General features: G+C 41.7%; 1 protein-coding gene across 4 annotated transcripts in view; it reads left to right on the plus strand.

The window, feature by feature from the left end:
• LOC120803431 (IQ motif and SEC7 domain-containing protein 1-like) overlaps positions 1-26093 on the plus strand; it is a 94417-nt gene that overhangs the window by 26612 nt on the left and 41712 nt on the right. Inside the window, exon 1 of one of the 4 annotated variants that reach the window (XM_040151872.1) lies at positions 23291-24078. The exons of the other annotated variants lie outside the window; for them this stretch is intronic. Coding sequence (XP_040007806.1) covers positions 24002-24078 — 77 coding nt within the window. The 5' untranslated portion in view covers positions 23291-24001. Of the gene's footprint in view, positions 1-23290; positions 24079-26093 lie in introns of those variants that run through there. 4 annotated transcript variants of the gene reach the window in all.

Consider the following 26093-nt stretch of genomic DNA (forward strand, 5'->3'; position numbering starts at 1 on the left):
TTTGAGCCTCAGCAGCTGGTCTCCAATCATCGGCTTTTTATGACACAGCACTTCTGGTACTGCAGTGTTGTTTTCCTGATGTATACAATGAACTCCAGCAGCCAAATGCAGTGTAAGAGGAGATCATTAAGCTTAGCCTTAAAGAAATATGATCCCTGCAAATATGACCCTTCATCGCTGCTCACCCATCAGCCTGTGCTGAGTTTGGAGCTTGAGAGAGCCTCTCAACAAATGAGGAGAGATGAGCGCGCAGTCGCATCGGTGGGACAGACTTGGGGGGCTTCAAAGGGCTGGGGAGAGTTTCAAAGACGCCTCGTAGTGCTGTGTGCTTCATCATCAAAAAGCAATGTGCGCCTAATCCATAGCCCACTTTTGGCTCATGTGCAGCCCAAAAATAAAATCCCAGTGCACAGTGGGAATACTGTGTGTTCTATTTTTAAAGAGCAGTGCTCAGAAGTTTTTGATGAGTAAGAACATCTGTGGGTTGTTTTTAGACTTTGGTAAAATTGCAGAAATGTGGAATTGGCTATTTCTCGCTGATTAATACCTCACTCATTTGTGCTCTCTCTATTTGTGTGTGTGTGTGTCTGATTGCTCCTCTGTAAGTAATTTTCAAGCACAGCTGAAAGCTAATGGGTTAAATGGATCATGACTGTAAACAAGATGATGGCAGTGATCAGAGGTTGATTATTTTCCTCTCCAGCTAAGCTGTTTGCTTCCGTTTAGGCTTACCCCTCTCACACAGACACACTGTTGCAATCAACTAATGAACAAATGATGACAGTGCAAGTGAACATGCCCCCCCATCACATACCTCATCATTTTGACTTTGCAGATTTATTTCAGACGATTGCTTTATTACTGGGCTCCAGAGGTAATCATTAAATTACACAAGTTTATTTCTGCTGAGCTTTCCCACTGTTTCGAGAATATTACCAGTGTCAAACACTAGTGGCACTTTAGTCCTTATCTTGGTCTTGCTTCTTCTACATATCTGGCCAGTTTGCAGGATGACAATGGATGTGAGTGGGCAGCGCAAACATTGAAACATTGAATGCAGGCCCTCAACGCAAGGGTCACATGCGCACACACACTCACACCTGTACTCGCACATAAAAAATGTTAAATGATTGGTAATATTCAATTTTTTTTGAGTTATGCAGTGCATCGCTACATAACTCAAACTGAAAGCAAACAGTTATCGTAAAGGTTCTTGGTTCCAGCTGTTTTTTTTGCGATGCATGACTTGTTTTTGGACGTTATTTCCTTTAGCAAGACAGGAAGCTCTCTTGACATGACAGGACAAAGGTCCTGGGCCAGGTTTTAACCAAGGATGTTGAAGTTATGTGGTATGCAGTGTACACCACTGAGTCGCTAGAAAATAACATTTTTCACATTGTATCTGAAGAGAAATGCCAAAAAATGTTGGGTAATTATTCTCCACTGAAACAATGTGGCTGTGTGACGCTCTCGGCGAGTGATTGATCTCTGTGGCTGTATTTTTGTTTGTGTGGCACTAAAAGGAAGGGAGGAAGTGAAATATTAATTATTATGCCATTTGTGAGGTGCTGTGCCATACCCTGCAGTATGCTGAACCGCTCCACTTGTTTTAGATGTTTAGAATGAGCATATTGGAAGATTTGAAATAAAGCTTTGACTATAGAAAGTGTTTGTAGCTATAGCATTATTCCGGAGAAACATCTGTTGCAAAAAGAAAATGTGACTTGCATTCAGTTATTGCAGACCAGTTATTTTAAGCCTGTGTTATTCTCAGACATTGGTTAGATGCTGTCATTGTCTAAAAGTTTCAGTAATTCCTGCAGACTTTGTAAACTGATTTAAAGACGGCATTAGAAATTAATGAGGTAGCTTTGGTGCAGCCGTGTTGTTCACAGAGACTGTGCTACTACTATGCTTAATGCCAGGGTTGGGGCGATCTCAGGGGACGACCAGTCACATTCAGAGCAAGCAGAGCCGCTGCTAGGCTGTAATAGCAGAAATATACCCCAGGGACCGACTTGAATAGGAACTTCTCTCTTATATTTTTCTTAACCCCTCTTTCATTGTGACGGCCCCGAGCCTAAAGACCACTTTCCTGTTTATTTGGCTGCTGGGGTCTGGCGACCAGCTCCACAGGAGTGATGACTGACACCTGGCACGGTGTGACTGCTCACATATCTATCTATCTATCTATCTATCTATCTATCTATCTGTGTGTGTGTGTGTGTGTGTGTGTGTGTGTGTGTGTGTGTGTGTGTGTGTGTGTGTGTGTGTGTGTGTGTGTGTGTGTGTGTGTGTGTGTGTGTGTGTGTGTGTGTGTGTGTCTATATATATAGATATAGATATATTGATATAGATATAGAAATATATAGATATGTATATGTATAGATAGATAGATAGATATGCTCTTTCTTGCAGTCTGCCTTTTTCCTCTGCCTCCTACCCTAGCAACAAAACAATATCAAGTAGCATTTTATCAGCTATATTGCTCCACAGACACTGTGATAGCTTAGCTTTTATAGCGTGCCTGAATGTGCATATTTGAGTCAATGTAGTTAACTAATGATACAGTTGTTGGTATTGCTGGTTAAGATGATTCTGCCTCTAAGCCTGCTAAGCAGAGGGAGTGTAGAGTAAATGCGCTTAGAACTAAAACAATATGCCCAAAAACTGTTCACTACCATTAGAGGGGAATAGCCAGCTCATCCAGATGTTTGGAACACAAAGGAAAACTTGTCTCACTGGATTTTGCCACTGCATGATTTTTTTTAAATTAATTTATTTTTTTTTTATTAAAGATAACTGACCACAAACGTTTTTCAAAATTACTTCTTGTTATAGTTTTGTACAAAACCCCTTCAAACACATACAATGCAGTAATTGCAGAAAAAAAGATTACTAAAATCAAAGGGAAGTTTCATCTTTTTAGCAAAGTTTTTGTTTTAGCAAGCTTTTCAGAGGAGACAACCTCTAATGCACAGATGAGTTGATCATTTTTGTGATAGTTTTTTATCCACCAAATAGTTTTTTATCCTCCATTAATTGTTTAGTTAATGAAATGTCAAACATAGTGAAAAATGCCCATCACAAGTTCTGAGAGCCCAAGGTCTTCAAATATCATATTTTTGTTCAACCAACAGTCGAAAATGATATTTGAATTATAATACACAAAAAAGCAGAAAATCTTCACATATGAAAATCCAGAGAATATTTGCTGTGGAGTCAGAGAATATTCACCATTTTTCTTTGATTAAACAACTGCGACAATTGTCAGAATCGTTGCTGATGAATTTTTTTTGCCCATTGACTAATTTATTTGTTGACTGATTGTTTCTGCTAGCTTAATTGAACTGACCAAACTGCATATGTTTTATTTAAAAAAAATAAAAAAAATAAAATAAAAGACGTCCCAGGATTTGCCCAAACTTGGATTCTAACACTGCTCCACGTGGTAATGGAAACAAATTAGGGATGAAATTCCATTGGCTGTGGGATTCAGCACCTTGGACAGCGAAATGTTTCTGTTAATGTGACTCGGAGGCTTCACCCGTGAGTAAACACTGTTCATCTCCAACCCAGTTAAATTATGGGGATTTAACACCAGACAAGATGGATGTTACCATTATACACCACAGGAGTTTTGTCTGGTGTGGTTGTGTGGATGCAACTGAGTGTGTTTATGTGCATGAGCAGCTTGCTTTTTTACGTTGTTTATGTCCTCGCATGTTTGCGTGCTTGAATGCTAGGGCTGCAACTAACAAATTTTCTTCATTATCGATTAATCTGCAGACCGTTTTCTTGATAAATCAATTAGCGTTCGGTCTATGAAATGTCATAAAATACTGGAAAAAGGCTCATTACAATTTCCCAGACTGCTTGTTGTCCAACTAACACTCCAGAATTGAAGTATATTTAATTTACAGATATATACTATAAAACACAAAACAAGCAAATTGGAGAGGCTGAAATAAGAGGACTTTTGGCATTTCGCACAGGTTAAGCTTATTGCGAATATATCAGTGTGGGCATTTATGTCAAATGATAAGGATATTGCAGTACAGAAATGACAAACTTAGATATGAGGTCATTTAGAAACATACATTACATATTGTGTTCACCAGCGGGCACTATCAAATTGATTTTTTTTTTTTTAACTGTAAAATTTGTCCTGGTCACAATTCTTAAGAAAACAAACAAACAAACGAAAAAACCCCACAAATCTAATGGAACCATATCAAGATTGAGGTTTATGTTACTATTGGCGATCTAAATGTCAATCTCAGTATCATTTCTTATTGCTTGGCTATATAATAGATTAATTGTTTCAGCTTTAAAATATTACTACAAAATGAAAAATAAAACTTAACAAATGGGGCAGGATAATATTCCCAAATTCTCCGAGTTTTTTAAATGTTCTTTTTCCTTTTATATTCCACCCTTCTCTTTCAGTCAGTTATTTTCCAAAGTCCTCCTCTTACATCTTCTCCCAAGCTGCTGTGTAGGGATCTATTATGAAAGGAAACCGACTGTGAAAAATATACCTTGTTTTGTGGCTGCTGTTACTATTGTAATGTCTTTTGGCGCTTTTGTTTCAACTGCTCTCCTGCTTATTATCTTCACATGACTGTTTTTTGTAGAGTGCTCTGCCGCAGTGAGAGGTGAAAGCAGGAAGGGTGTTTATGTCAGGTTGAGAAAGTGAAAGTGGAGCAGTCAGCCAGGACCAAGAGGGATGCAGAACTGCAGCTTATTGGGAGAAAGGATAATTGCTCTGTACGGTTTACTGATGGGTAAAGAATCTGAATTTATCTGAAGGCATGTGGCAGCAGCCTCGAAAGGAAAAAGTAGTTTTCTATTCTATGACCAGCTCTGACGTAGGAACATAGATGACCTAATCAGTAATAAATAGAGGAAAACTGACTGACTCTATCCGCGGAAGTTCCTCAGTAATAACAACCACATGAACAAAAAGCATGTTCTAAATGATGGGGTATTGCCTGTGTAGTAGCTGCTGTAATCATTGCCTGCAGCTACCTTCTAGTTCAGTCCTGTCCAGAGTTAAGACCCCTCTGCGCTGATCAAGCCCAGCTCAAGAATGAATGAATGCTTTTAAATACCCAAGATGCTCTCCCTCTCCTTTTTCCTCTCTTCACACCTGTCTTCCGATTCCTTTTTTTCCCCCAGATATCCTCTTTTTTTCTTCCACTGAATCTAAACACATCCGCTGCTCTGTATTCTTTCACCTTTGTTCAGACTTTGTTTGTCTGCCTGTGCCTCTGTCTTTCTGCCTCCTCAACTGAGAGAACACATCCGACCTGATAAATACAGGCTGAGGCTTTAGTGGAGGTAAAGGTGAGGCTTGGCGGTCATAGTGAAGTGTATATCTTGCTGCAAGTGTTTACCCCCCTCTTTTAAAATCCTTACGGTATTACTAAAAGGTCGTAAAGCTCCAGATAAAACACTGCCGTATTTATTGTTGTTCTGGGTTCTGATGTGGCGTCAGACCATTAGAACAGATCTAAACCAGGAGCTCCATTTCGTGTATAAATAATTCAGATGCTTTATGATCTTCATTACGGTGAATGACTATTTCAGAACAGAACCTGTGATTATCTCCAGGCCCTCTAATAATGCCACTGCAGAGCCCATTGATTCGTGGTAATGGCCTGCCTTCCCAGGATCACAGACCCCCAGCCTGCCTACGCTAACAGCCTGTGTGTTATTTGCCAAAGGTTGGAGGCGGGGGGGCAGCGCATGAGGCTGTGATCTAGCCGCAGGGGTGAATATGCGGGGCAAGTGACACATGCAGCAGAAATGGAGAAGTATTGCCATATATAAGTTCTTAGCCCCGAATCGTGGCTGTTGTGTGATTTCCACTGCAGCATTAAGTGGAATACACACAAGGTCTTGACAATATCTGACGACATTTGGAAAGGGGCTTAACGACGGAGTAAACGTTTATTGTATATGGCAGCAAACAGTCCTTGGTAAATGAAGGAGCAGCTGCTGTGTGGAAGAGTTAGTGTTAGTTTAAAAAAAGCCTTTAAAAAAGAAGCGCCTTCCACCTCCCATAAATCCAGCCAGTTGTATGAATTCCTTCTTTATTGGCACTTTTTATGTACTGCTGTTAGTATTGTAAAGTTTTGATTTCACCAGATGGGAAATCGCAACTGCACAATGATTTAATAGGCCTATGAAACAGAGGGCCCACTTCCATAATGTGTTTGAACTCTTGGGAAAGCTCTCGGTTGTCTTTGAAGTTCCCAGCTTCTGTTTCGTCATCACATTCTCCAAGAGTTAATTACAGGCTCCTCGCTACGCTATGGAGCCGGATCTCTGGAAACGCACAGTCTTGATTCTGGAGTGCATGCAGGCCACGTGGCTTATGATAAGTTGCTTTGACTTAACGGAGGAGAATGTGAGGCTCTTTGTACCATGTGCCTTTCACTTCGCTCAGTTTTACCGTTGATCCTTTTGGCCAAGGGAGATATGCATGAATGTGTGTATCTGCATGTGTGGATGTTCTGTGCGTGTGCCTTCATTGTTTTCATTCAGACAGCCACTGCGCACATAGCCCACGTTTTGAAGGCTCATGACACAATACAATAAAGACTGGCCAGCATTCAGTTTTTAGGGTATTGGATTATGTTTCATACAGTGCAGCCTTATGCTGCAACATAACAAAATGTGAAGAAAGCGAAGGGGTCTGAATACTTTCTGAATGCACTCTATGTATTTTGACTCCCTGTGCTATTTAAGGACTCTAGATACATTTAAATTGATGCTGTACCAAAATGTATCACTGATTATATAATATACACTGTCATATTACCACTGCAAAATGAATGCTCCCAAATATAAAATTAAACTTTTTCCTCTTTCATTCACATTTAATTGGTAATTAAATGTATTACTTTTTAGTCAAAATGTTATTATCATAATGATTAATTTTTTCAATTGAAAACAGCTAAAAATGCAAAACACATGCTTGAAACAAGTTGTCAGTTAATTAATTGCTTGACAGAAAATGAACTCCCAACAATTCTGACTATTGATTAATCATTACAATCATTTATCAAGCAAAAACACTAAACATTGGGACCATCTTGTCAAATGTACGTACTTCTTTTGTCTGATACATAACACTGTATATCATATATTTTTGGGTTTCAAACTGTTTGTCAAAACTGTGATGTACATTTTTATTTTTATTTTGGGCATTTTGTAGCTTAAAAAGTTAATTGATTTATTTGAAAGAATCAGCTCATTTATAATAAGAATAAGTGTGGAAGCACAAGATTACCTTGAGTCGGTATGAAGTCATAATAACCAAGATGTCCTTTGACACACTATTATCATTGCACAAACACACATCATACTAGCAGCTGCAACCTTAAATCACACATCAGCATGCAAACCCTCCCAGTTATTGTCCTGGACATTATCTATGATATGGTCACTGCTAAGGACAATGCACACTTGTGAAATATTAATATGTTTTGTTTTTTTCTTTCTTTCTTTCTTTCTTTTACAGCCAATAAAAAAAAAAAAAAAAGTCAATCTGGAATCTTTATGCATGAAAAAACAGCTTAATTATACATACATAATTATACATGCTCCTCTTCAACAAGGTGGGGGTTTGTATTTCAGTCAAGCTTGAACAGGTGTAATGTGCCTGTGGTAAATGTATTCCTTCAGCAGTAATGAAAAGATACCCAGGTTCCTAGAAAAGTGCACAGGTGTTACATTTCGAGAGAAAACCATGTACAACATCAGTGTGGTTTTGAAGGCCTTTAGGTGATGCAAGCGCAACCGTTGCACCTCCAGCCCAGTGAAAGCATGTCGGAGCATCCCTTTTCTCAAATAGTGCTTTGCCTTCAGTCTATTACTTACTGCCGCTTCTCCTGTTAAATTAGATATCGCGAGCGATGGATGATACTGTGCGACGTTCTCACATAGCTTATCCTTTCATCAGCTCCATGCCACAATAATATGAGGCGAAGGGGCCTCCGAGCGCTTCAGATCTATCTCCTGGTCTGATAGCAGGCATTTGCAATTCCATAGCTCTGTATCGCTGCTCAGATCGAGCAGAGGGAGGGCTCACAGGGATGTGGCGAGGTAGCAAGGAGTAGCACGCTTTTCCCCAGGAAATAAGACTGGAGAGCATGATCGCTTGTTCTCAGCTGATTTTTCAGCTCCAGTACTCAAGAGGAGGGATTTATCTGTGTATGTGCAATGGGCTGATGCCAATGCTGCTGCTGCTGAATGAATGAATGATCTGTTTGTGAGTGTAGTGAAGATGATAGAGGGATTAGATTGTTTGAATAGAATTTTGTTTCTTCATGGGCCATAATAAGCATAAATGAAACATGCAAAAGCAGCACAACCTGATAAAGGAGCTCTGGACTTGCTTTTCATTATTTCATTATTGCATATTGACGGCATAATAAATACTTAATCACCATCTTATTGGCCTTTGACTTAAAATTCACAAGCAATATCTTGGAAAATACACATTCATTTACTCTCTCTCTCTACACTGTATGAGTCGAGAGTAGATTAAGGAAATAAAGATAGATATTATTATTACTTATTTTTATTCGGAGCACAAAATGGAGAGATAGAAAGAGATAGGCATTGACAATGCAAGTAGATGAAAATGAGATGACAGACCAGACAATAGTCTGTGACCCCTGACACAGTCCTTCAAGGTCCTGGATGCTGGCTACAATAGAAATAAACATATAGGTTGACAGGGGCTTTATGTTTGGTTTAGGAGTGGATTTATAAATAAGAAATATCCAGTGGTGGAAGGTGACTGAATACCTTTACTCAAGTACACCACTTATGATAGAGGTCTTTGAGGTATTTGTTCTTTAATTGAGAATTTCCATTTTATGCTATGTTATACTTAACTGCATTTCAGAAGGAAGTATTGTACATTTTACTACACGACATTATCCCACAGTACTATTTACTTTGCAGATTAATCTTTTAAATAAAAATAAAAGATAACACATTGGCCCCTTGTCATGTTTTAGGCCCAAAAAGTTAAAATTATCCAGTTAATCCCCAGAGAGAGAGAGAGAGAGAGAGAGACAAATTTGTGTAGCGTGAACCTTATTGTTACCCCTCAGATTTATTTTGTGACCCTTTTGAAGGGGCCTGAGTCGGCAGTCGGGAACTACTGGCCTGAACTAGTGAACTGTATATAAAATGGATCAAACTTGCTCCACATTGACTAGCTACAACAGGAAACCTCTACTTAGACATTGGTGCATCAGTATTAACAATCGAATATGGTTTTTTATTATAATGTATAATAATATATTAGTTGCAGGGACCTTTTTTTCCGGCAGAATGAGTACTTTTACTTTATAACTATTTTGCTGAAAATACAGATGCACTAAATAAGATTTAAATTAAGGACTTTTTACTTTTTGCATTGTTGTACTGGTACGTTTACTTAAGTAAAGGATCTGAGTGCCTCTTTGTGTGTGAGGGGTGCTGGGGCTGCTATGGCCTCACATCAGTATTACTGACATCAGCTTATCAAGAAGTCTAAACTTGTGCAATGGCAGCGAAGAGCACCAGCGGAGGCCTGAGGGGTCAAGAAATGGCTCTGTCTGTACTTCACAGTTGGAGGCAGAGAGGCAGCTCTTTGTTTGGCCTGCTATGAAAAGCTACTTTGTCTTCTGCCTCTGATGTTCACAGGCTTCAGGCCAAGTCAGTGACAGAAGGAGCCTTTGCACAGCACTGTGCCCTCTGCCAGAGAGCTACAGAGAGGCTCTGCTGCATCGTTACATGGAAAAACAGCAGGGAAACTAAACCTCTCGCCTCTCCTCTCCAGAGCGGTGTGTAGAGGTCACTATCTCAGGGGAGTTCAGTTTTTCCAGCTGTTGACACTAATTGGAGTGCTTAGAAAAATATTTTTGTGGAACAAAAACTTTATCGGTGTATTTTTAATCGGAGCAGGTTAGTGAAAACGGAACATAACAAGGCTGAAATAACTGTAGGTAGCATGGGGTGTGAGGTTTTTCATTTAAACTGTAATTTGTTGGGATAAAGCCTATGAACAGTACCTTTTTTAGGTTAGTTTACGGGAATTAGTGCAGTGTCTATTGACACTGCACTAATGTGTGATTAATGTTGCTAAATTAAGCGCGTAACATGTGTTTTTTTTCTCACTAGGTCCGACGCATGTGGCCAAATACTAACCCTCCTGAGGGAAATGTTTTCAGTAATTATCAGTAATGGTATCGATTATATCAGGGTGGTGTTTGCTCACTCAGAAGAGGTGGTGTACTGCCATCTTGTGGTGTATAGCTTCTTGTGCTGTAGTGAATGTCAGTTCCCTCCCACCGGTGTCTCTCTTGCTCACTCTCTCTCTCTTTCTGATGTGTTTGAAATGGGCTGAAGTCTCATGACAGGAGACGGGGACCCCCGCAGAGCAGCCCAGCTGAGGACAAAACTAGTATGGCACTCCGCAGAGCGCATACCTCCGTCAAGACCAAACATGTCCTATCTCCGATTTTAAGGAAATTGCTAAAAAAAAAAAAAAAAAAAAAAAATCCCGGGTCTGACCCTTTAACTGGATCCACAACAAAATTTTATGGGTTCTTCCCTGGCCCATGCCCCATCCACCCACCAAGTTTGAATAAAAAGATAAACAAATCAACAAACAAACAAAAAAATCCAACCAACAAACAGACACTGGTGAAAACATAACGTCCTCGGCAGAGGTGATAATGCTTCCTACTATTTGGCACAGACACTTCCACCAGCACTGTTCCTACATATTGTGCAGATATACACACAAAACACTCCACTCTGAACACACAGTTTTTTTGTTTTTATTATTATTAATCAAGTTCAAGCTTGATAACATCAATGGAAGCTAGCCACCCTAGGAACAGGAAAAGCAGAACGTACTTTTATGGGAATAAAGTGCTGCATCAGTTTTGAGAATTTCAAGTGTACAGAACCTAGTGTTTTGTGACCTCTAGCAGTTGTACATCTGTTATCTGTCTGTATATCAGCTGAGGCAACTCAGCAGAGACTGACAGCCAGTTCAGCAAAGAAACAGTGCTGTGAAACATTGCTATATCTGGAAATTCTGAAGTGTGTGATTGTCAATTCCAGCTGAGCAACTCTGAGTCTCTTGTTTTTTTTTGTTTTGTTTTTTTTTTTTTCATTTCATTTTTACAAGTTTATACAACAACAAGCAAACCAGGGAAAAAATGTTAAGTGTAAGATAGTGCAGTAGTCAGTTAACTAAGTAGTCAATAGACAGAAAATTAATTGGCAATTATTTTTATAATTTTCATTTCACTCATTTTACCTTTCACTCATTTTTCAAACAAGATTTTCAAACTCTCTCTTGTTCGAGCTGGTTTGCAAATGTGATAATTTGCTTTTTTTTAAAAAATAAATAAATAAATAAATAAATTAAATTTAGTATCTTAAGCTTTTAAATTGTCCTTCTGAAAAAAACAATCATGTTACTAAGGCCCCTGGGAAGTAAAGATTCCATTGTAATGTTATATTTTTTTTAATAATCAAAAAGAAAATCATCATCGATTAATGTACCAATCCATTTTTACTATGAATCAATTAGTTGCCTAGTCTATGAAATGTACTAAGTAAATGTAGGGACATCTGTAAATGTCTTGTCTTGTCCGACCAACAATCCAAAATCCAAATATAATCACTTTATTATCATGGAAGACTAAGAAAACCAGCAAATATTCACATTTAACAAGATGGAAGCAGTGAAATTTTTATTTTCTGTCAATCGAGTAATCATTTTTGATTTTTTTTTTTTTTTTTTTTTTTTTTTTCTCAGCTGGTTAAGATTCAAATTGATGTCCAATCTTTCCCCAATGACTCTTGGCATTCCGCTGCATATCCACTATCCTATCAGCCTGGATCCCTTACATTGAGAAAATGGGGCCTCACTATATCAGTACTGTAGTTGGCTCCGTCTTCAAGACTGCAGACTTGAGGCAGTCAGGTTGGAACACATCAGTATGCAGGTCCTGTGAGAGAGAAAGCCTTCTACAGTGTGTGCTCATGTGTGTTTTTTGTGTGCGCATATACTGTACTGTATGTGCGTGTGTGTGTGTGTGTGTGTGTCTGTGTGTGCGCTTCGTGTGCCTCCTCATGTGCTGCCAGGCTGGAAAGCCTTTTGCATGCAGCCCTGCATCAAATCCTACTGCTATAGTCCAACAGCCCACATCATACACCAGGGCCAGCTGGATTAAAAGGGGCCATATGGTGACAGAGGAGAGCAGTATGCTTGGCACAGAAAGGCCAAAGTATGCAATATTTGTACATCTAAAAGGCCGCAGAGGCACATATCCCGATGTGTGCAGGGCCAAACTACGCCAGAAAATAAAATGGTGTCTTAAATATTAACCTCAGCCCATGTAATTGTGTGTGTTCTGTATGTGTATACCCGTGTAGAGGCATCAAACCCTGCACTTTTCTGGTGAAAAGCATATTGCTGAAACCATGAATTTAAGGTTATTTGTCAATTTGAAAGAGTATCTGGCTCACTACTCTGCTCCTCTGTCCTGTGTGTGCCCCGATCGCTAACACTCTTGCTTGGGGTTTGCCAACACACACTCAGCGTGTATGCACAGAATGGAGCTCATGAACTGGTGAACATTTTTAGAGGGAGCACACAGATTGGTCAACAGACAACCTGGAGGTTAAATCACATGCCAACTCTCGTAGAATTGTCCTTGGCTTTTACTGGACCACCTCACTAATTAACTGTCTTTGTGTCTTTGGGACGGTTTGCCTCAGGAGGTAAAGCAGGTCGACTACTAACTGGAAGGTCGGTGGTTCGATCCCTGGCTCCTCCAGTCCGCATGTCGAGGAGTCCTTGGACAAGATACTGAACCCCAAATAGCCATCAGTATGTGTGGGGTTTATCTTCCTGCAAACATGAACAGTCTCGGTAAATTTCATGGCAATCTGCATATGTGGAGATGTATTGTGTGTAAATTGGATATCATTGCCTGAGGGTGGTGCAGGGAGGAAAGCTCATGGAATATCCAAAATGGAAAGGGTTTGTCTCTGAAAACACCAAAAACATGGATCAGCAATCGTCGGCCAGTACACTGGCCAGTAGTTGTTGAGATTTTTTTTTTTCTTTTTTGGGATATGTTGACATGAATTGACGAATGGTGACGGCGAATAAAAAATTTAACGGGGTCTCCGAACACAGGCACGCACACACACACCCGCACATACAAACACACACAAACACTGCACAGTGAAGACAGGTACGTGTCAGAGCTGGAGGGATCGGCACTCATGCTTGATAATTAGAGGCTACATAGCCATTGTAATTGCAGGGAGATGATGCACATATGCAATTAGCCACTACACAAGTTCATTAACAAAAAGACAAAGGTCTGACAGTACGAGTCACCTGGGCATTAACGTTCGATATATCGACAGCGCTGTGTGCCGTCAAGTCTGCATGGGATGAAACGTATCCTCCCCTGGAGACTGTGAGATATCAGCCCAGGGTTTCTGTCTCTGTCTCTAGCGCTGTGTGTGGGTGTCTGTGTGTGTGTGTGTGTGTGTGTGTGTGTGTGTGGGGCTTTGTAAAGTCTTGATGAGAGCTTGTCTCCATAGACACTCTCCTGTCTGCCTACCGTCCTGCTTCGGATGCTATTACATGGTGAAGGTATCAACCATAGTACCAACTATTTCCTACATTGTAGCTGTAAGGAGCCACAATATACTGGATACCATCTACAGTTTGTGTTCATGTTGACCTGTTTTGCAGCCCAAACTTAAAATTTCCCCCTTGAATTTAGATAGAATCTTTAGGTATGTTGCTTTATTTCAACTTTAATATTTCACACTTTCTATCTGGTTTTGGCATCACTTGTATGATGCAATGTGTGTGCAAGCTACATAGTGTCTATTTCACCAGCTTTGTGTGTCTGGTGATATAAAGAGCAGATCTATAGAAGCACAGCTTTTACCAAATGACTATTTCCAGCTGATTATTTGTGAAATTTTTATTTGCATCCGTTATCTCATCTCTGTCTTAGTGCTGCAGTGTTTCTTTTTTTTCTGCAGACGTAATTAACCAGAGCAACGCAGCAGCTTTAGCTGTTTGCACCGTTCTTCATTTGACTGGAAAAGCGTAATGTGTTTTGAAAGACACTACAGAGAAAAGTGCATTGATTCCAGAAGAGAGAGGTGGAGAGAGATATGGTTTGGGGGGTGAGTCTGTGAGAAGAAGAGAAATGGAAAGAGAGAGAGAGAGGAGAGAGGGAGTGAAAACAAAATGGGAGGGAGGGGAGAGACAAGGCATGATAATGAGCCCTACCTCTGACACATCCTCCTGTTTCTATGGAGACCAGGGAGCCAATCATGTGGCCCAGCTGAGGACTGTACTACTGAGGGCAGATAAGAGGGTGGAGAGAGACGTACGCAGATGCTTCTCTGTGTGAATGAGAGGGAGCAAAATCTCCCAGCAGCTCTCCTGCAGGTTGTGTCCTCTTGCTTTTATTTTGGAGTGGCAGCTCCCCCCCGGGCACTGACACCAGTAAAGAACTACCCATCATCACCCATGCTTTAAAGCAGAGGCTTCTCACCAGTGTTTAACAGACAACTCCTCTAGCTTCTGGGCTCTATGGCTCTATGACACTCCCCACACTACCACCTCCTCCTCCATCACCATCACCAGCAAACCCCACCCCCCCCCAAACTGCCAGCCTCTTGGATGCTCCTTGTTACATCACATGCACTGCTCTCTGGCAGCCCGTGTTTGTGACTGGGAGAGAGAGGGAGAGTGAATGTGAGTGAGCCTCTGTGCGCACGCCGTCCCACCGTCGAGTCCCATTGACCAGCATACAGGATGGACAAACCAAGCGTGTGGCGTGCCGTGGTGAGCAGCACGGACCCCAGGCGAACGCGAGATCCCGGCTCTCACTCCAGCAGACCGGGCTCTGCCATGGGTTACCGGCTCTATGACATGTGAGTTGCATATATAGCGGGAACGCTGTTGGGCAGGCAGACAGGCGGGCTCGCCTGCCTGGGCAGCACTGGCTTAGCTCCCATTCATGGAGACAACAGTCGAGTGGGAGGTGGTGGGAAAACACTGTGTCTACCTCCCCAGTGTCTATGCTGAGTCACCTATGGCATCCAGACCTTGCTCTGTGCTCTCATGTTCCCTTCCTTTGCTCTTAGTAAACAACGTCTCTTTCCTGGGGAGGGGCGGCGAGGTGGAACATAGGCTTGTTTGTGTAAATGGGATTTTCAAATTTCAACAAGATCAGTTGATTCCATGTGTTTTTTTGTATTTGTGAGCCTTACATGGTGACTGCAATCACAACAGAGTCATGTGAGCGCTTGGTGTTAGAGCCTCGGGTGGCTGGGAAAAAAAAACACTCATTTCTGGATGATGCTGTGACAGCTCTTACTGGGCACGAGTTCCTCACAGCTGCTGCTGTATATTTGTGGGTGTGTGACTGTGTTCTTGTGTGATTGGTACAATGTGTGTGTGTGTGTGTGTGTGTGTGTGTGTGTGTGTGTGTGTGTGTGTGTGTGTGTGTGTGTGTGTGTGTGTAAAATGCGGCTGGGTCTCAGCTGTTATTTTTGGGATAGGGATGAGTCCTACAGTCTGTGTGTGGAAAGCTTGCATCTCTCCTTCAGTAAAACATGATCCAGTTCTGATGGGATGAAAGGTGGACAAAATTATATTGTGTTGTTTCTTCGGATTAATGTCAGGCTTTGAATTTTTGGTACAGTGTTGTACACGAATTTTCTGGAAACAATATACCCTTCCCTAGGACACAACACCCTCAGTGTTGGGCTGAATAAGCATTGAGCTACCTTAGTTCTCCGCAGAGGCACATTTAAGTTAATTTTTCTTATTGTAGTGTGTAGTCTGTATCACATTGGACCCCCTGATTCCTTTACACCCTTTTAAGTGTAACCATGTACATGAACATTTGCATTTTTCACACATGTACTTACCAGCTGGTGCATAACGTTGAGCTGAATTAACCTGTCATGTCATGATCTAATACCATACATGAGGATCAGTCATCTTAATGAATATGAGACCTTCACAGGTCTCCACTGAGTCCTTCACAGGCAATCTGCTGCTGCTATTCACTGGCTTAAATCTCTGCCTTGTTTCCATGCATACAAAACACACAAATGCATGAATACATTCCTCAGATCCTTGAGTTCCTTTCTGACCAGTAATTATAATTGTGTTACAGGACTGATTCTGTTTTTGTTGCTACGTAATAGGCAACTGAACATTTCTGTCTGTCCGCGGTTCTGAGATAGTGGCTGATTTATTTCCACCCTGCTTTCGTCAGAGCTTTAGTCCAAGGAAAGCTTTAACCACAGAAAGTCACACGACCGGGGCAGAGCTCAGGAAGGTGAAGGTGTGGTGCAAATCAGTGACTTTGTGAAACATTGGCTGTTATGGTTAGGGAACAGAGGAGATGTGCGGCAGATTGACACTAATATGTTGACTTTTCTGTCTGTCAAACAGACTGATGCTCCCAGTGTTTGGTCAATACTCCTTTGATTAGCATCTGGAGTGGGATGAGTCTGTTCTGTTTTAAATGTCATTTCATCATCACTGGCAGCCCGGAGTCCCTCAGGAATCCTAATGCCGTGCCCAAAACACTGGAAGGCGAAGCGCAGGACATCCTAGGTTTCACCAAAGGCTCCCTTGGCCTTTAAAGATACTACAGTTCTCTACTGAGGCCTGAAGGGATGCTGAAGTTCCCTTGGGCTGAATACTCGACATACTTGAATACGACAAGACACTGTATGTGAGGTGTATTTTGTTCAGTTTAGCACCATGGAACGCTTTTGTCATTTGTTGCTCTGAAAATGCATAAGTTGCATCCAGGGCAAGCTGAAGATGGAGCAACTGAGGCATTTACTACAAGTAATCAAACCATGTCTCTTAATGTGCTGTCGTGTGTTAAGCCATTTGACAGAGAGTTTGGGTAATTGGTTGTCATACAGTTTACTGGTGCAGAGCACTGTACAGCTGCACCACACAGCAGAGCGACGTACTCTGTGTAAACACTGCATAAAACACAATGATGGTATTCATTGCAAAAATCAGGATTTTAACCGAAATATATTTGATGAGAAAAATGATGGTGATGCACATTCCACAGCCCATGAGTTAGTTTTGTCTGAGGGGTTATGACTGTGTGTTTCTCCTTGAGTCATGGATCTGTAGATACTTAGCGCCATTATTTCTGCCCAGCTTTGTTTTTCAGTAGTTGTTATCCTTGGTTGGTTCATGCAAAAGGAATAACTGCCTTCTAATAATATGCAAATTTTTAAACATAAAACGCACAAACATCAGTGGGTTTTATCCTTCATTTAGATAATGTCACGCATTCTTAGAGGGCATTCATGCCGTAAAGCCACCTCAGCAGGAATGCCCATTTCCCATTATTGGCTGAGAGGTTCTTAATGCGATGCCCCTGTTCAAGTGACGCCAGCACTGATGAAAAAGAGAGTGCGTCACCAGAGCTGTAAGGCAGTGACAGCACATTCCTCCACTTTGAGCCCGAGCCTTTTGACAGCAGAGTGTGCTAGGACAAAGACAACTGATACCATAGCTCTGAATATGGCTTCACTTGAGACAGCAACTGCAGGATGCGTGCCACTGTTACACAACAACTGCACACAATACGCGGCATTGCCAGCACATGAGTTGGCATAGAACATGCTGACAGTTCATATAGCATCAGTGGACGGGGGCATAATTCTGCAGGGCAGGAAGTGAGTCACTTGTTAAAGCTGGGATACATGCCGTATGTATGTACAGGCCTGTAATCATAATAGCCCTTGGATTTTTCACTTGTCTAGCTACAGCTGTCTAGCTGTCCACTACCATAAATGACTACTGTCATTCTGTAAAATTGACGTAATTACAGTCATTAGAGCACCATGATTCTTAGTTCGGTTTTAGTGCCAAAGACTGTAGTGTATTTATGAATCAACTGCTTAATCCCTTTTTGCAAGATACACCCTGAGATTTCCTCTCCTGCTCCATCAGTGACGTTCACAGACAGACAAACAGAAGACGTCCCAGTCGAAAACAGAATTTAGATTAATAGATCACGAATAGATGAGAATGGATTACACAGGGGTCAAGAATCACCTTACTGGGGTGTTTTGACAGTGCAGGTGTAAAAAGAGCTCCAATAGTAAAGGAGCCTGCTGTACCGTTTTCCCCACAAATGCTATCCTTGCATTTTGGCTTTTGTCAAAATAGCACAAACATGGCTAAGACAGAGCTCGGCCAGCTCAAAGGCTGTCGTTTGCACACTAAAACGTCAGCAGCTGGACATCTGTAGGTTGGCACTGAGTTTTCAGTGGCTCAGTCTACATCTGGAGCCGTGTCAGCGATGTGTAAGGATTATCAAACCAGTGGGAGCTGTTGGGCTCTCAGGGGCACATCTCAGTGAGTTAAAGTTTCCTCAGGGGAGTAGCTAGTGCTGATGCACCCGTGGTTTGAAACAGCCCATAATAAGCCCCTGCCTTTGCCAATAGCAGCATCAGAAGCGACAGCTCAGAGGAGAGTTGGGTGCATCAGAAAAGGATGCATCTCCAGAACATTTTGTTCCTTTGGCAAAAATAAAAACAGATATGAGGATATGTTTATCAGGAACAGTGTTACATAATAACAACCATACCAAGATATAACTGAGCATGTTATCTCTCATATTTATTCTGGTTTCCACAGTTTTAGGTTTACTGTTTCATAATTGAAATAGGCTGTTTCTACAGAATGCGTAACGATCGAGTCATGCTTATACAGTATATTCTTTCTATACATGTTTTTCGCTTGCATGACTCTGGACTTTCTGTCTGTGCAGCATTTGCTCACTTTGTACAAGACGTGCTAATCCTATCGGATTGTAAACGGAGAATCATAGTAATGTGTTAACAGTGGCTCAGTTATAAGCCTGTACCTATCATTCAACAAGCCATATCATTCATGTGACTAGTAAAGAAGATACAATCTACCTCTCTATTTCATTGGAGACTTGAGCGGTGCACTTCTGACAAATACTTCCTGCTCTGTTGGAAACGTGCAGTGTGCTGGCGGTCCTGCATCTAAATGTACCCTCTTTGACAGGGAAGACAGCGCTCTCCATCAGTTCTGCCCTCAGGTTATGAAAGGCCTTCAAGTAGCCGGCAGAGACTCAGGACTATGGGCTCCACCTCCAACCAACCACAGAGGATTTTTTGTCCCCTGTTCTCTTTTTCTTCACCTTGCTGTTTGTCTCTGCTTGTGCTTTCTCCTTTAATACAAAGGCAAAGGTGGAGGAGTGAGTCTGCTGTTATAATGGATCTCTCTCCTCCTTGTCCTCCCTGTCTCTCTCTTTCTCTCTTCTTGATTTTGTCTCCTCACCCTCCTTCTCCTTCTCTTCTGTTTCATCCTCTTTCCCCTCCACCTATCTTCTTCATGATTGCTTTCAGGCTGGCGGCTAAACAGCTGTACTGTACAGTCTGTTTGATACCAGAGCTTCTGCTCATTCAAACTGTGCTACCTTTCATGTAAGATGATCTACACCAGAACTCCTCTGTAAAATGATATTATCTGCCCTGTAGTATAAACTAGCATGCTAGTCAGATCCCCTTGAGCTTCTGTGCCTCCCTCTTTACCAGTATTTGTATCTCTCCGCTTACTGCAGGGATTTGGTTTTAATCTCAAACAGAAGACGCAGCATTGCTGTGTGTCACATCAGAGAGGAACATACGCAAAGAGTTGAAGTTTGAGGGTATAAATCAATCTCAAAAGTCATCCACTTTCAACTGCATTTTCCATTTTGCAGCAATAATCTGTGTTTAATGATCTGAAAGGTTTTTGTATAGACATGTTCCAGTTATCCACTAGAGGTCTGAGGTCTGCCATTTACTGAAAGCTTCTCTGATGCGGAATGAATAAGAAATAAATGAATTTCCATCATGTATTGTGTTGATGTACTCTGAGTGAATCGGCATGCCTGTCGGACTCCTCATTCCCACGATCACATCAGCTCGTTGGCTGATAAGTTTTTGAAAGCATGGAAGCTACTCAAATCTACCACCAGGGGGTGAACTTTTCTAACACATGGTTTCAGAAAGGCTGTCCTTCACACAGGCATTATTATGAGCTCATGTTCTTTTGTATACTTAATGAAATCCTAGTTATCATGATGTCTTTATCATGGATTTTTAGTAGAATATACCTTTTACCTTTTAGCTTTTTCTCTGTGATCTATGAAGGTTATTATATCCTGTGTTATCTCCAAATATCTTCTTTGGTCTCCTTTTGAATGGATCAGTTTTCAGTTTTTCAGGATAACCTACCAGGACAGACAAAGGCCCGGGGCTAGGGTTAAGGTTATTAAGGTTATTGTCTGTGTGGGCAGGATGGCAACCCTGCAAACTAGTCGATTTTAAGGTCCACCCGTAACTTGTCATCCTCTTGCCTGTCTGTACAATGTATTATATCCTTGCTCCGGGTTCTTATCCATGCGTTGTGTCTCCAGTGTATCTCACAACCTGAATCGGACTCCCTGTCCACTCCTCTCCAATTCATAATGTCGTTCTGTTGACCAGGAGATTGTCTGAAGCAGGCCATTTTCTGTTTAAGTGTTTATTGACTGCACATCTCCCACTCCGAGCAGGTCATGGTGAAATCCTTAGGGCAGCTTATCAGTGATTGACTGGGTCAGTCGCAGGGAGAAGTGGGCTCCCTGCACTGTAATGCGCAATATCTGCCAGTATCAGTGTACCACGGTATGATGCAGCAGCAACATGAAGACAATAAGAGCTTGTCACGAGGCTCTTCACATGAGGTCATTTCTTCAGATTGATGGCTAGGCAGATATGATTGTCTGTGTTTTACAGCCTTTGATCACTGAGAGAGTGTAGATTCATATTGACCCGCAGTGCAATGGGGATTTTTGGCAGGAAGAAAGGAAATATGTCATATTATTATATCCTTACTGTACATTTTGCACTAATTTTACTTACAAACACATGCTTGGTAGCTTTATGCGACCCATTTGACTACTGACCTTGGCTCTGACCTCTGCAGAAATGCAATGGCATTGGTTTTCAGGGTTTATGCTGACATCACAAAGGTGGAGGAGCGCATCAAAAATATTGGTGACTGGGTGACTCCTGGTGGCCTGTTGGTCTGAGGCACTTACCATGTAACCATGTCGCTGCAATGTCTCAGATTTGAATCCGTCAAGCATCTTTGTCGCATGTCGGCCCCTTCCTCCCAAGTTTTCTTTTTCTCCCCACTCTTACCTATTTAAAAAAAGGTGAAATAAAAGAACTGGTAGTGAGGAATCCGTTGCTGTAAACACAGCAAACACAAATAAAAGAACTGGTAGTGAGGAATCCGTTGCTGCAAACACGGCAAACACAAATAAAAGAAATGGTAGTGAAGATTCCGTTGCTGTAAACACAGCAAACACAGATTGTTCATTAAGCAGGCAATTCTCTGCTCACACACACCAGTTCACCACACATATGGACATGCCAATGCATGCCCTGTAGAAAAAAAATCGCTCTATCTACTCGTTAAATCATATCCTGTTGTGCTTGTGTACATACAGCTCTTTATCCCACAAAAACAAATTATAGCCTGTCATGTGAGCTTGAATCACAGCCTTCTGCGTTTTATGCCAGTTAGTGATGCAATAATTGCTCTTCTTTGCCTTTTGACGGACTCTAGTATGTTCTGCTCACGGAAACAGTCACTCACCACTGAAGGCAACTTTGCGTGAATTACAAAGAGGGAACTAAAAGGGTTCTCCATCTGGTGTGACCCACATGAGGAACGTCAGTCATAATGTGCATGAACAACAGGCATAATGTCAGTTTGGAAACAGTGAGAAAAATAAATTTAACTGTGGCCTTAATTGCGGCTGGTGGATTTTATCTCCAGCATTAGCCCCTATCTCGAAATATTATCTGATAATCTGCGCTAAATGTGTCTTTACTACCAACAAATGATGTGCGACTTCACTGAAATTGTGAGTGCAGAGAGTTAAACAACGATGATCACACTTGTTATGTGGGGAGAATGTGAAATGTTAACTCGTGGAAAGTAAATTTTTCATCAAGGCAAATTGAGATGAAGTGCATAGATAAGACTCTGTCAGTGTGTGGTCATTTTTCTGTGAGATGTGTGTAAATCAGGAGGTCTGAGGGGTGACAAAAGGTTGATGAATGGTGTGTAGATTCATTAATTCCTCCGTTTCCCTGCTGTTCACAAGGGCTCAGTATAGCCTTTGTGCTGCTCTGGCCTTTCTATAGCTCCGCTTGGGAAAACAGAGGAAGTCCATATTGTGCCAGGAGGTGTGTGAAGAGAGTCATGTGGAGATGACTTGTCAGATGAAACAGATCTAACTGTACCAATTAGTGTGTTAATGTGTAAATATGCAAACACATTAATGCGTGTTTGTTTATTTGTGTCATTGTGTTTGCATATGAGAGTCTACTTGTTTGTGTAAATATGCAGCAATTTCTGTGTGTGTGTTTGGTCACTGACAGTGGCTGAATATTGATGAGAGGCCCCTCCACACCCCTTTCCCATGACTGCTGGGACTGGGTGGCACTGCAGCGTGGCACTGCATCTCAGTCAGAGAAAGAGCAGCACTGTGCTTGTGTTCAAATGCAAAACCCACTTTTGCAAGAAAAGACGGCAGCAGTTTGTGTGTAAGTCTTACAGCTTTACTAAACAATGCAGCTTATTCGAACACGTTTCTTTGATCCAGGTTTAACATATTTGCACAGAAACAGGATTTCACCACATTCTTTCTTCATACCTCTGCCATTCATATCTCAGCCTCACCATTTAATTCAGTTCATGAATCACTCTGTTGACCTTAACTGGGCATTTGCTCAAGCAATCTAGGTGCAGTAGTATTTTCTGTAATGCTTCCATGACCTTGAATTGGCAAATAAAGCAACAGTTCCTTCCCTTTACGAAACACTGACAAACACAAGAGCACTTCAACCTCATTTTGGTTGAACAAAGCATGTGTATAAACTCATGTGGTCATACAACATTGAAGCAAACCCCTCCCCGCTGAAAAGCCGACCAATCACAGGCAGCTCTGCTAGGCTTCCATTTGAAGCTTCAGTAGTATGGTAGTGTTGCCCGGCAACCAGAATCGGCACATTTCTGGGAGGTCCTGTGTGGATGGCAGCAGCTGTAAGAGGGAAACGGAGAGAGCAAAAGGGAGAGGACCAGGAAAGGGGGACATTGGAGGAGAGAAGGTTCAGGATTTCACTGGAGGAAGGAGAAAAGAAGGAGAAGGATGGGGTTAGGCTGAAGCAGAACGACGTTGAGAGTGAGAGAAAAGACTCATTAGAAAGTTTGTTCTTACAGAAGCGGAGGCAGAAGAGGAAGGCATTAATGATCCCTGTTGCGTCTGCGCCTGTCCAAACAGAGATGAGCGAGTTTTGGAGGATTCCTCCTCATCTCTGCGCTTCTACACATTCCAGTACCTGTGCCTGCTGGAACGGCGCTGAGCTTCGGACGCAGCCATGATGTCTCAGAGGATCCTGGGCTGACGCACTGTGCGAAGGGACTGGCACAGAGGACAGACTGACTGACCTGGATAGGAGCTAAAACAGAGCCGAAGCAGGCAATATAGAGCTTATTTTGGGTCCAAAACAATCCTATAGAGGGTTCCTGGTAGGCCGGGTTTTTTGGGCTGATGATGACTGAGACAGGGCCAGGAGTGATGTGGTTGTTCTGGGTGGGTTAAAACCACTCAGGCTGTCATCCAGCGGTAGTGGCAAAGCTGGAGCTCCAGAGGAGAAAGATCCGGAGGACAGATCCGACGTCCATGCACAGGGATTTACTGGCTGAAGAAATGAGCAGTGTCCTGCGCTTCTGGTGCCATGCTGCCTTTTAATGTTGTTGGATCCCACTGCTATTTTGCCCTGGTGATTGTTTGAGCTGAGGATGTGGAAGTTCAAAGCATTTTGCCTAGATTATTGGCATGTGCTGTGTTTGCACCCACACAACAACTTTTATAAGAGGTATGTTTAAAAATAGTTGCGTTGTGCAGTCATGTTTGGCTTATATAATTTACTCTACTTCTTTACTATGTGTTTTGAACAACTCATAATGATCGCAGAGTGCTTTCAGCTTGTTGATGTTGCCTCGTATGTTGAAGTGCTCCGAAACATCAAGCAATCAGTATGTTTTAAAACAGACTCTGGAACTACTTCCTCACCCATGGCTGATTGATAGAGAAACTCTTGTGGTGCTCAGCTCGGCACGCTGACACACTGGCTGGCTGAGAGAGACATTACTCAGGGGTGTGTGAGCTGGCTGAGCCATTATCGATTTCTCAGAGCGAACCAGGTTTCAGCTGTATTTTGTAGAAGCACTTGGTTGAGTAGCTTGGCACTTAGAATGATCTTGTTTGTGTTGGTTGTCTGTTTAGCGTTGGCACTGCTGAAAAGAATGAGATGAGCTGGCTCGGACTGAATTCATTCATCTGTCCCAATGGGACCTTTCCTCATTCACCTTTCACCTACTGCATAATCTATGCCTGATTACTAAATCTAGCTCCGTTGCTCACATCAAGTTTTGCACGTGGATTCTATAGTTTATGAATCTGTAATGTGTTTTGGGATTTGTGTTCTTTCACTGCAACGTGCCAATCATATAAACAAATTTGATTTACTGACTTTTGGTGAAACTTCAAACTATAAATCACGCATTAAATCAGAGGATGCAAAATATATTGTGTGACAGCTGGAAGATCACTGCTTTCATTTTCTTTGAATGCAACATATTACAGGTTTCAACACTGATTTATGTTTTTTGCAGCCTTTAGGTATGTTAAAGAGGTGCACACTCCTCTCTCACACTCTGTGTTAATTATTCACCCCATCCCACTGCTGCTGTGTTGAGACCATAAAAAAAACTCTCGGGTGTTTTACTGCCTATCACAACACAGATATCTGATGCTCCCGTTCCATACACACACTCCAACTCACCAAACTGAGTTGCGCATTGAGCTGGTTAGTACAAAAAAAAGCATTATCTGTTGAAGATGTACAGAAAAGCACAGAGATGAATGTTAAAGGTGCTTTAATGTTTGGCTGGTCTTCTGTTTTAGCTTAATTTGCCATGTGTCTGATGCTCTGTAATCTCACGTGTATTTCAAGCTGCAATTTTCAGCTTCAGAGGACTCTTCTTCTTCAGAATTTTTACTTTCCTCTTATACAACACACCAGGTTTTGGAGTTGTACGGACAAGAGCCCGCCATCTTCCTGCCACACCAGAAAGATCTAACTGGTCGGGTTTGCAGAACTTTCCCCCATGCGCACACCGTCATGCAGATATTTGATGTCCGAATCAGAAGCGAGGACCTGTGAAAATCAGAGGCCACCCGCCTTCTGTCACAGCTCTACATGCTAATGTGTTCACACATGTATAAACACAGTTTGTCATAAGCATTAGCATTCTGAAGGTGAGGATGCAGAATGTCCATGATTCATTAATAATACATCACCGATTTAGCTGACAGGTCTTCTTTGATACGTAGGCTTCAGAGAATCAACTCCAGCTGTAGGTGCTACCTCAGTACCTGATGACTATGGTATTATAACCATCCTTTAAGTCAGATATTTGATTGTTTTGGTTTTTTTTTTTGTAGTTTTTTAGTATTTCATAGCACAGACTAATTGGTATTTCAAAAGGTGTGTTGTCTACTTAGTTCTAAATATTTAACAAATCTTTTTCTAACTGCAGCTAACAGCTGATCTCATTCTATGACTCAGTGGTCTTTGGAATGAGGTAGGACAATTGTTGATTTTTTTTTTTTTTTTTTTTTTTTTTCCCCCCACACACACTGTGAACAACTCATTATGTGTCTAATCTCACCGAGTTACTGGAATATCCTTGTCATTGGGCGTAACTCATTACATTGCTCTGGGTTCACTGTAACATAGTCAGATTGTATCCCAGGACTGAGAATGCGTTGTTAAGGCAAGGTCAGTGTAGCAACTCAAAACAAGCCTCTCCCAGCTGCTGAACTGGG

Source organism: Xiphias gladius, chromosome 18 (assembly GCF_016859285.1).
Source record: "Xiphias gladius isolate SHS-SW01 ecotype Sanya breed wild chromosome 18, ASM1685928v1, whole genome shotgun sequence".
In the NCBI taxonomy this organism is placed as follows: Eukaryota; Metazoa; Chordata; class Actinopteri; order Istiophoriformes; family Xiphiidae; genus Xiphias; species Xiphias gladius.